Consider the following 11,482-nt stretch of genomic DNA (forward strand, 5'->3'; position numbering starts at 1 on the left):
GTCTGAAAGTCTCTTATACAATGAACAACTAAATAAATGTTGTATTTCTTTTAGATGGCCTTAACATTACCACAATTGGTGGATCCATACAATCTGGCGTGCAACCACAAATCATTGATCATAGAGAACGTAAGAGGCTAAGGGAAAGGGAGTGATACGCCCAGAATAAAGATAAAATACTAAAAAGGCTTGTGAAGCTCGATTAAATACACAAAAGATTTCATGTGGATGATGAAAAAAACCTGTTTTCGATGTGGTCCAGTGTGCGCTGCTTACTAGGAACCATGTTTCCTCTTTTTCGCCGCTGAGCACGAGCTTGATTGTTGCGTATTGTTGAAGCTCAAAGTACAAACATGGTTTAACATTGCATCTTGTTGGTAGCTTAGTTGATCAATGCATTTCTTATGTTTGAATTAATTCAACGAGGAAGGTGCAACAACCATTTCCCAAATTGTTTGTATTTTTTATTTTTGTTTATGTTTTGTGACAAAATTTTGAGTATATATTTTATTATGTTCGATGCTAACGCTTAGTCTGAATCTTCTTTTCTTATGTTTTTTATGAGTGTTGAGTGGATGCTCGAATAAAGATGTAAACTTAGTTGTATGGCAATGTGTTGCCTGGTGTTTAGAATAGTGCCTTTAGTGTTTGCAGTTATTCAACAATGTTAACAATACTTTTGCTTAAAAGATACTTTGATTATGATAGCTAGTTTTAGAGGATTTAATAATGTTATCATGTGTAAATTTGTAGCTCCCATTGCAACGTATGGGCATTCAACTATACAGTCTAATTCGCACATGCATGCATGGCAAAGCCATCCTTCATCCTCCAGAGGTACTAGAAATAAAAACAGTTACAAATGAGCAGCAAATCTGTCATGCAGCAATACAGGGAATCACTCGTTAGATTCATTGATGTAAATAATATCTATGCATATACTTGATGCATAGATATGCAGAATTTTATTTCCGTTACAACGCATAAATATTCAACAAGTTATCTGTAAAAAAAATTGTCATAGTCTGTGCAAGTTCTGATTCCATGAACCATATTGATGGGGTTGCAAGTTCCATTATCTAGGTGACAGAGGAGGAATGGATGGTGAGGATGAGGCTGGCGCATTGAATTGAATCAGACTGATGAGGTTGCAGGGTACTATATTCCAAATTGTTTTGATTTTGCACTCAATCTAACCAGAACCGAGCACTAGATGAGGCTTGATCTGGAGTGTGAGATTAATTTAGCAGTGATAGTGTAAGGGATCAGTGACATTCTAAGAGGAGAGGTGAATTAGGACACTTAAAAATTATTAGCTCCAAAAACTTCACAGATAAATCTGGTGGTAAATCTATTCGTACAGATACTTACAAAGGATTAGAAAATTCAGTGAAGCGTGTTTTCCCATATACTGAACAAAAGGGGTGCTTTAGGAATCTTATGTAGAACTTTATCAACCACTTTAGTGGTGATTTATTTTCACATATGTTCCTTGTAGCAATGGCATACACACAAGAAGTATTTGAACAACATATGAACATAGTTTTGTCAGATTCTCCTGAGGTGATCGAGTGGCTAACCAAGTGGTATTCACTAAAGTGGATGAGGTGTGACTTCAACCCAGATATCAAGTGTGATTATGTCACAAACAATGTAGTTGAGAGTTTCAACAATTGGATAAGTGGCATAAAGGATCTGCCTGTTGTTGGGCTTGTTGACAAGGTTAGGGAGATGGTTATGGTTCTATTCTATAAAAGGAGAAGAGTTGAAGAAAGGCTCTATGGGAGGATACTACCAACAGTCCTACAAGTATTGAAGGCAAGAATTAGAGGGCTAGGGCACTTGTCAGTTGTCAAAGGTGACATCTATATTGCAGAGGTGTGAGGCAATAGCAACAGTCATGCTAGGCGTGTTGTAAAGGCATATTTGCATGAGTACACATGTCTTGAGTGACAACACATTGGTAAGCCTTGTCAGTATGTTTTAGCCTTGATAATAGTACAACAAATTATGGGTGTAAAGATGAAGGACTTTGTTCATGACTACTACTCTGTGGAGAAGTTCCAGAATGCATATAGGATGTCATTAGAGCCACTTTCTAACAAGTCACAGTGGCCAAATGTGGAATTGTCATTTTAGATTGGTGCACCACTTGTTCAAAGGAATGTTGGAAGGCAAAGAAAAAAGGGAACCAAAAGCTGCATTGAAGGTGATAGTGGTAAATCTGGTGGGAAGGCTAGTGAAAAAGAGAATGATAAAGGTAAGCAAATGATTAGAAGCTATGTCAAGTGTCCCAATTTTGAAGTGTTGGGACATAGGAAAGGGAGCTCCAAATGTGCACTGAATGAGACAAAGAAAATGCAAGTGTTGTTCATTTTTCCTTTCTCATGCTTGTTTCATCACTCATGACTTGATGTATTTGTTTCCACCTTGCACGAAGAGGAAGCCAAGGAAAAATAACACAAAAGGCTACACTTCTAAAGTTTCAACACAAAATAGGCTAACCAACACTAGAGAAACAATATTGCAGGAGAGTCATGAAACGATGATCAAAAGGTAAGAAATACTTATGCTCTAATATGTATACCTTGCTGTGGCCCAAACAACTTAAAATAACATGTCATATATGTACAAGCGCCTAGCTATGTTGATTGAGACAAGGAACATCTTCTCAGGAGGCCTTTTTTTCTTAACCCCCAGTGACCACTTCAACTGCACGCAACAAGATAGTTTCAAAGAAGATAACTCATAAGAAGTCTAAGAAAAACTGAGTTGTCTGATTGTCTAGTGATGTGAACTCATTTTGTGTAACTGAGGTGTGAACGTAGTGTATCAAATCGATTCACTATGTCTATTAACTAGGTTATGAACTGATTCAGTGCTATATTAATAGATGAAATATGAACTTATTTGTTCTTAAGTTTGCGTGCTAATTTTGCTTAGATGAGATATACAATGTTAGAAAATTAGCATGTTCTTTTTTTCTTGTTATTGGTCATTTTGTTAGATGAGATATGACTGTTCAATTTGATGAGCATGAGATGAATGAATTTGCCCTCTTGGTACAACCATTTGGTTGCCCAGGTAGTTCAATCCGACCAGGGTATTTTAGTCCAGTCACATGATAAAAGAGAGAGAAAAAAGAAAATGAGCTAAAACAGCACATAATAGCAAAATAATATGAAGATTACGTTAATAATGATATTCTAGCGTGTGTTGCCAATGGCAGAATTCCAAATCTCTCTTGGTCATCCGCCTCCACTCCGTCCGTCCCGCGGGAAGCCAAATCCACGAAACGGAATTCTCGGAGCCGCCCCGCCGCGGGAAACATTTGCGCGCCCTCCCCCTCGCTCGCGCGCGCGCCTCTTTACAAATACCTTCCTTTTCCGCTCCTGCGCCTCCTCCAATCCCCATTCCCTCCTCCCACTCGCCCACATCTCCAATCCAGATCCACCGCCGTCCTCCAGCCGGAAGTCACAGCCCGGGGCCAACGCGGGCGCCTCCTCCAGCCGCACGCTGCGCGCCCTCCTCCTGTGTTACAACGCAGTGAATCTGCAGGTACGGCTCTCGATTTGTGCGGTAATATGATGCCCTCTTGTAGCTTCTAGGTTGCGCTAATGGTAGTAGTGTATTTTTAACGCTACGTCTCGATGTCTGTTTATCTCCATCCAGGGTGAGTAGGCGAATTGTTCGAACAAAGATTGGGTAGAGGAATGCGCTGTTTGTTCCTGAACTAGCAGTTGCAAGACCCACACCCTCACGCAATGGAGAGCGGCATGGTTCTCGGTGTTGCTCGCCCCGAAGATTCTCCTGACCGCCACGACGCAGAGCCACGAGCCGGCTTGGGGCGATCGCAGATGCAGGTCGATGGCCCTGTTGTTCTCAACCAATCTGCTGAGCTCGAGTCGAGTGGCTCGATGGCCATCGATGATGCCCCAGCTCAACAACCATCTTCCCAACAAGTGGCGGCAGCACAGCAGTCTCCTGCTACGCTGACGGATACCATTGTAGAGGTGCAGAAGCAGCTGAAGCGGAAGAGGGCTTCGAATGGCCCGGCGATTGCTACCGCGGACAAGGGCGCTCTCGTTGCCGGATGCCGCCAGGAGCTTGAGGGGTTGTTCCAGTATTACAAGGAGGTTTCTGGCCGCAAGATGCAGTTTGAGGGTCGGAACCTGTCCGGCAACGCGATGGTTGGCTGCTTGCTTGAGGAGAGCAGTCTTGGGCTGACGAAGTTGGTGGAGGAGATACATGAGAAGCTCAAGGGGACGGAGGGTGTGTCAGTGGCTTCAGTCCGTAGCTCTGTGCTTCTCATTGGGCAGAGGATGATGTACGGGAAATCTTCCCCAGATGCTGATGTGTTGGAAGATGAATCCGAGTCGGCTCTTTGGTGCTGGGAGGTAAATTCGGTGTTAATTTACTATTTGGTGTTCTTTTAATTCGATTCATTGGTATTTTCCTAAAAAAGGCTGGTTCTTTTTAATTCATGGGCAGATAAGAGATCTGAAATTGATGCCGGTGAAAACACGCGGCATTCTGAGTACACGAAGAACAGCCAGAAAGAAAATCCATGAAAGGATCGCTGCCATCTATTGTAAGGAAAACCTTGTTCTTACACTATAAGTCAAGTTTTGTCCCTCCTACAAAAGTTATTGCTAGTGAAATGTATAGCAGGAGTCTGTTCCATACTTTCAATGCATGCCATGTTTCTCAGTCTCTAAAGGAAAAAAAGAAGTTTACTTGTTTCACTGTTACTTCCAAAATAGCATGCTGTTAAATAGCACACTGTTGACCTGTAGACCTTTAATTTGCCCACTGCACATATTTCTTGTCTGTTCACTCACTAAGTAAATGTGCCAATTGCAGCAACTTTGTCAGTTCTGGAAAACCCTGGAGTTGAAGCTCAAGTAAATGATCTCAGAAAAGCATCATTAAAATTAAATAAGTCACTGAACCTGGAAGGGATCAGATCAATGGTTGAAAGAGCGACTCAAAAGAACAACATTGAACGGTGTGTGCCCTCTTCCATATTGCTGTTGCAATTTTATGGATTCAGAGGCGCATTTTATTTGTACCTAGAGGTTCTGAAAGTCCTAATGTGTATGCCTTTTGTCAATAAAGGGGTGTCAAAGATGCCAGATCAACAGGTAAGGAATTGATACAAGGGACAGAGAAAAATGACCAAAATATTTGCAGACTTGAGGATGTGAGTGTCTCTGAGCTGCGGATGGGAAACTTGCCTGCTAATGTAAGTAATTGTTTGCATTGTGCTTGAGATATTCTAATGGTATTTTAACTACTGTATTTTGGTGTTTATTTTGTTGGTGCTACAAAGGTAAAACTAGATTTGACATCTTCATCCAACTTTCAATGTTATTCAAATTTCAAGTAAGCTTTAGATAACTGGACAATTGTGCTGTCATTATCGCGCACCAATAGTATGCCAGTTTATCCTTTATCAAGGCACTTTCTTGAATCCAGATAGTGTGTTACTACAGCCTAACCTCTTGGACATTCATATTTTTTTTTTCCTTTTTTAGTGTTGGACATTCATATATGACATGAAACAAGTTAGTATTTACATTGGATCTGCTATGCTGGAATGACAGTCTTCATATTTGAACTAGGAAATTTGCAGGCGTAATTTATCTCCTTTTTTATTCTGATAGCAAGGTGTAATATTCCAATCACAGTGTATCAAGAGAATTGCATATCCATTTTTCTCACTAATGCAGTTGTTATATTGCTGGATTCTAGGAAAAAAAGATTCAGAAAGTGCAAAAACAAGCTGAGAAGGAAATAAAACGACAAGAGAAAGAAGAAGCTCAGATGAGGAAACTGCAAAAGAAACAACAAGAGGAGGCACTAAGAGAACAGAAGCGACTTGAAAAGGAAGAAGCTGAAGCTAAGAAACAGCAAAGGAGGCAGGACGAGGAAGCACAGAAGGAACAGAAGCGTCGTGAAAAGGAAGAAGCTGAAATGAAGAAACAACAAAAAAAGGAGCAAGAGGAAGCTGAGAAAGAACAGAAGCGCCGTGAGAAGGAAGCTGCACAACTCAAGAAGCAATTGGCCATTCAAAAACAAGCTTCTATGATGGAGCGCTTTTTCAAAAGTAAGGACAATGGAAAACTTCAAAAATCTGGAGAGAATGACTCAGGTGATACTCTGTGCACTGACAACAAAGAGCCAATACCAGCAACCACATCAAAAATTGATTCTTCCTTGTCTCAACAAGAGAACTGGGTTTTGGAGGATCTCTGGAGGTCAGCAATATCTCCAGAACTCAATATGTTTTTTTTGCCTGCACACTTACGGAAAGAAAAATGATTTAATGAACATTTATCACAGGTTGCAGGTCACTGGTTGGAAGAAGCTATCTAACTGCAATAGGTCCTCCAGATGGGGTATCAGACACAAACCCAAGATGGAGGCATTTAAAGAGCTCAAGCTTCAAAAATCCTCAGATGATATGGTTGATGAAATACTTTCAACTCCAAATGAAGATAACTCCCACAACTTAAGCAAGGAAAATGAACATGATAAGCTTGAAAGTGACATTGACATGCTACCAGCTAGTGAGATGCAACGTCATGGCATCAATAATGATAAACCTCTGCAAACTAGATTGATAAGGAGAAAGCTTTTGCAATTTGACAAAAGTAACAGGCCAGCGTATTATGGGACCTGGAGGAAGAAAAGGTTAGCACTCTAATTTCATGTCACCAGTAATTTGTCATTACTTCCAATTTTTAGTGCCTGCTCATGATTTGTTCTGCAATTATCTACAGTGCAGTTGTTGGCCCAAGGTGTCCACTTAAGATGGATCCTGATCTTGACTATGAGGTTGATAGTGATGATGAATGGGAAGAGGTACTTGGTGATACTCATGTGTATTTATTGTCCTTTCTGGTAAGAGATGCTCATGTTATGTTTTCTGCACAGGAGGATCCTGGTGAGAGTCTTTCTGACTGCGAGAAGGATAGTGATGAAGTTATGGAAGAAGATTCCAAGATTACAGATGAAGATGATGAAGATAGCTTTGTTGTGCCTGATGGCTACCTCTCAGATAATGAGGTATACCATTGGATAAATTATTTCCTTTTTGCTAATTTGAGCTAGGAATTACACCTCATTGGTCTTGGTTCTTAGTTCAATTCCAGTTTCATTTAACAAATCACCTATCACTTTCATTGATAAGAGGGCAAAACAAGTAATATTTTACCTGCTCTTGCATTAGTTAGTCAAACCAGTAAACGTCTCCAATTCTTTCTCATCTGAAACATTACAGTGATACACACTACATTATGTAAAACTTATGCACTAATCCTTTGGTGTTTTATATATATCCAATGAGAGGGTGACCAGTCTTGTATTCAAGATAATGTTGGAATAAGGAAACTGTACAAATAGGCAGATGCAAGTTCTATGTATGAACAAGCATTTTTGTCTAGTTCCATTCCATGTGCTTTTCAGAGTTGCCCTTCAATTCAAATCTGATCTATCATATATGTGATATCAATAGCTGTTCCGTCTGCTAAATGTGCTATTGTACCCCCAATTAAATGAACACTATTCTGTAATTCAGCATTGGAGTCTCATTCCTGCAGGGGATACAGATTGAAAGTCTATTGGACGACAAGGATGAGGAAGCCAGTAGCTCACCAACCGTCCAGTGCACAGAAGCTGAAGAATTCAGATTTCTACTACGCCAGCAAAAAGTCTTCAACACCTTGACTGAGCAGGCACTCCGTAAGAGCCAGCCTCTTGTGATATCCAACATAAATCATGAAAAAGCTGAATTATTGACTGCTGGAGACCTCAAGGGAGTGGCGAAGATTGAGCAACTTTGCTTGCAAGTTCTTTCAATGCGCATCTGTCCAGGAAGTGCAGCTGTTGATGTACCTGTCATTGACAGTTCATCTACAAATCATGAGAGAATCAACCAGTCAAATGTGAAAATTAGCTCCCCTGCAGCTGCAGCTGCTATAACAGAAATGGACCTGCCAGAAATTGTAAGTATTGAGTAAATAGTAGCAATGAGTGTTGTTTGAAGATAGCAACATAGCATACTGCTATAATTTTCATTTTCCTTCAACTCCAATGCAGGTTCAGGTGATACGATCATGTCGAGATGGCATCAATAAGTTGGTTGAATTGCTGCACCAGAAGTTTCCAAATGTTTTGAAGTCACAACTGAAAAGTAAAGCGAGGGAGATTTCAGACTTTGTTGATAATCACTGGAAGGTTAGGATGCTTTCAGTCTTTCACATTAAAAAACACCATAGCTGATTATTCATTGTTCTAGTCGGTAGCATGATTACAAGCTGAGTACACCCCCAAGGGCAAAATGGATTTAAGATGTTTTGTATTAAGTTGTTTTTGTTTCCCTCCCTGCAGGTCAAGAAAGAGGTTCTTGACAAGCTAGGCTTAGATTCCTCGCCAGGTACTCCACCTGTTGTTCTGGCAGTAGGAACCCTACATACTTGTCCTTAATAAATATCCTCACTAATCATATATTACTTGTTTTTCCCTCCAGTGAAATCCAAAAAGACCAAAGGCATAGCCACGTACTTCTCAAAGCGGTGTTTACCTCCAGAAGAGGCCATCAATGCTCTGGCGTCTTCACCCGAGCTGCGCTTGAAATCTAAAACCATTCAAAATGGCAACGGTGGCACTAAAGGTCCTCAGATTAATCTGTTCTCCTCGCCCCAGTAGAGTTCCTAACAAGAGGGATCAATGGAGCTATGCAGCCAGATGGGCAGGAAGTTCTTTGGTAATAGTGATGCATGTACAGAGGCTACGGAAGCGCAGCTTGGTTTTGCATGACGGAAGATCCAAGTGTAACTTGGTTTTTTGACAACATGGAGATGTTGACAAGTTTATTTATGAAGGATATTTAGTTGATTTATGCGCCCTTGATTTATTCGGTCTTTATGCGTTTGACCTGTATGTACTATTATTAACGCAAGCCATTCTCACAGTAATCTGTAATTGCTAATCGCTGCACCCTACGGTGTTATCAGCCTTTTTTTTTGTGAGTTCATCGAGTCTGGAAGAATGTGGAAGCAGATCCATTTTTTAACCATTTGGCTGCTCAATTGACAAGTGACTGCAGAAATGGTTTTTTGTAACTTGTATGCACCAAATCTGATGAATGCATCATTATCAAGCAATATATATTTGCTGTCATTTTAGGTGAACATAATGTGAAGCCATAATACAAAAGAATGACATCAATAGTACATACTAGAACAGCACGCAAAGAATTAACGAATCTTCATATCACTCAGCTGGGTCACGAGTGGATGCGCCGAGAGGTCATCAGACATGGTACGAGGACTGCCAGTTCTTGGCGTGATCGTCCCCGTCCTCGTCCTCGTCGTCGAGCCGGAGCGAGAAGGCGAGCGCGAGCGCGGCCCACTCGAGGACGAAGATGGCGGTGCCGAGGCCGCCGACCATCTTGAGAATGACGACGCCGTCCTCGTCGCGGACGTAGGACTGGAGCTCGGCGAGGAAGTCGGAGGTGCGGGTGAAGGCGAGAAGCGCGACGGCGCCCTGGAAGATGGCGGTGAGCGCTGCGCCGGCCGTGTGCGCGTTGTGCCACTGGGAGGGCGTGGCCGGGGCGGTGAAGGAGCCCGAGCAGCCGGCGGCGGAGAAGACGGCGGTGAGGGCGTGGAGGAAGAGGAGGAGGAGGCCGCACGGGGAGGGCAGGAGACGGAGCGAGAGCGTGAGGAAGATGCAGCTGGAGGCGGCCCCCAGGAGCACGTAGTTGCAGAGCAGGAACGCCTTGCGCGTGTGCGACTTCCCCGCCATCGCCGGATCCGACCTGATCGCGCGCGCTCTGCTCGATGGGTCGCCGCCGCTTGCGTTGGAGCGAGACGGCGAGAGAGCGGGAGGTGGCGGTTTTGGGTTGGGTGGGCGTTTGGGTGCAGTGGGAGGGTGGAGGGGCGTGGGTACTTATGCACGGCCGCCGGGCGGCGCGGGGGATTTGGCCGTTGGGGGCAACGGCTAGTCTTGTGGGTGGGGTCGGGAGGGCCGGAGGGGGTTGCGGGTCAGCGACAGCGAGCCGCAGGAGAGACGTGCTTCAGCCTTCTTGATAGAGAGGGATCCTATGCGCGGCGACGTTAGTTTCAACTGCCGTTTGTTCCCCCCGGTAAAAGCTGAAATGCGGTGATAATACATAAACTGAAATAAACAGTTAAATTATGATTATAATCTGTAAGTCGAAATAAATAACTGAATCATAAAAATTGATGAAATATGGATTGTTATATTGTTACAATCTAAGGGTTAGATTGTAACTGTCTTTTTATGATCTAATTTTTTATAATCCATAATCTACAAACTGTTTTTTATAATTTTCAATTAAAACAAATAAGCCATGAGCAGTGCCTCCTATCTTTAAGGGAAAGTTGGTCAGGGTATTTTTTTAGCTATGCTAGGGTGCTTGGAAGTCAGACTAGATGTTGTTTGTTTGGATCTAATAGTCCAAAATAGCAGATACTTATAGGGAGGTATTTTAAGGTCTTATTTGCTTTCTAGATTCTGAATTGTGTATTGTGAATTTTAGAAATTTATCTTGAGTAGATTATGGATTGTGCTATAATTCATGTATATATTTGCAGAATACACTTCCAGAATCTGATCGTTTGTTTGCAGAATCCGCAATATACAATCCAGAATTCACAATTCAGGGACAAACAAACAGTGCCTAAGTTGTGAACCGGTAGTTTAAAATGGTGGTTAGTTACTATTGTGAAATGATAGATTAGTAATTTTCTTCTCTCTATCAAATTAGAAAGAGGGTAATCTAGTACTTTCAAATCTTTGGTCAATTGTTCATCCTTTCCTTTCCTTTTCCTTTTGTTTTGATGGGAACGCTCATCCTTGATGCCAGTGGTTAAGTCCGATGTTCGTCCATCAAATTAAACTTCGTTCATCCATCAAATTGAATCCATCCGACGATGGATGCAGAGGAATGCATGGTGAAGCACGTCGAGTCGACATTGTCCCAAAGTGAGTCACACGTCGTGCCTCGATTTCATTGCATGCATTCCCCAAGACCTCAAGCTCTGATGACCAGGCCCTCCACCAGCCTAGCAAGGCAGCAACGGCAGCCTCCGACCCATCGTGTCTTCGCCCTCCACCTCAATGTGTGCCGCCAAATCCACCGGCCCTGCCGCACGACATGCGTTGTTCGCCGCTTCCCACTGTGGTTCACCACGAAATGGGCAGGGGAAGTAGTCGTGAACGTGCTGGAGAAGGGAGACAGTGGAGGAGGCAACACTTCTTCTAGAGAAGGGAGGCAATGGAGGAAGCAACCATCGAGCCAGATCAGTGGAGGAATTGTTCGATGGGGGAGGGGGGCACCGAGATGTGTTTTGATGCTAGCGTCAGAATAGATGAGCATTCAATTAACGAGCGGATCAATTACTAAACTATCCCTGTGTACACGTTCCAACACTATCCTTATTACATCAAGGTT

At 42.5% G+C, this 11,482-nt stretch overlaps 2 protein-coding genes across 2 annotated transcripts; one reads left to right on the forward strand and one right to left on the reverse strand.

Moving 5' to 3' along the window:
• Positions 1-3,204: 3,204 nt before the first annotated feature.
• On the forward strand, positions 3,205-9,128 carry LOC133909369 (chromatin assembly factor 1 subunit FSM-like). The gene is made up of 13 exons (XM_062351769.1): positions 3,205-3,558; positions 3,673-4,397; positions 4,492-4,591; positions 4,864-5,008; positions 5,119-5,245; positions 5,755-6,260; positions 6,346-6,696; positions 6,786-6,867; positions 6,940-7,071; positions 7,605-8,009; positions 8,104-8,241; positions 8,395-8,440; positions 8,534-9,128. The coding sequence occupies exons 2-13, from the start codon at positions 3,765-3,767 to the stop codon at positions 8,710-8,712; spliced, it is 2,844 nt and encodes a 947-aa protein (XP_062207753.1). The 5' UTR covers positions 3,205-3,558; positions 3,673-3,764; the 3' UTR covers positions 8,713-9,128.
• Positions 9,129-9,145: 17 nt separating this feature from the next.
• On the reverse strand, positions 9,146-10,132 carry LOC133909370 (uncharacterized). Its single transcript, XM_062351770.1, has one exon. It carries the CDS (start codon positions 9,808-9,810, stop codon positions 9,319-9,321), a length of 492 nt encoding a protein of 163 aa, XP_062207754.1. The 5' UTR covers positions 9,811-10,132; the 3' UTR covers positions 9,146-9,318.
• Positions 10,133-11,482: the final 1,350 nt, after the last annotated feature.

The sequence above is a fragment of the Phragmites australis genome, chromosome 2, assembly GCF_958298935.1.
Source record: "Phragmites australis chromosome 2, lpPhrAust1.1, whole genome shotgun sequence".
Lineage (NCBI taxonomy): Eukaryota > Viridiplantae > Streptophyta > Magnoliopsida > Poales > Poaceae > Phragmites > Phragmites australis.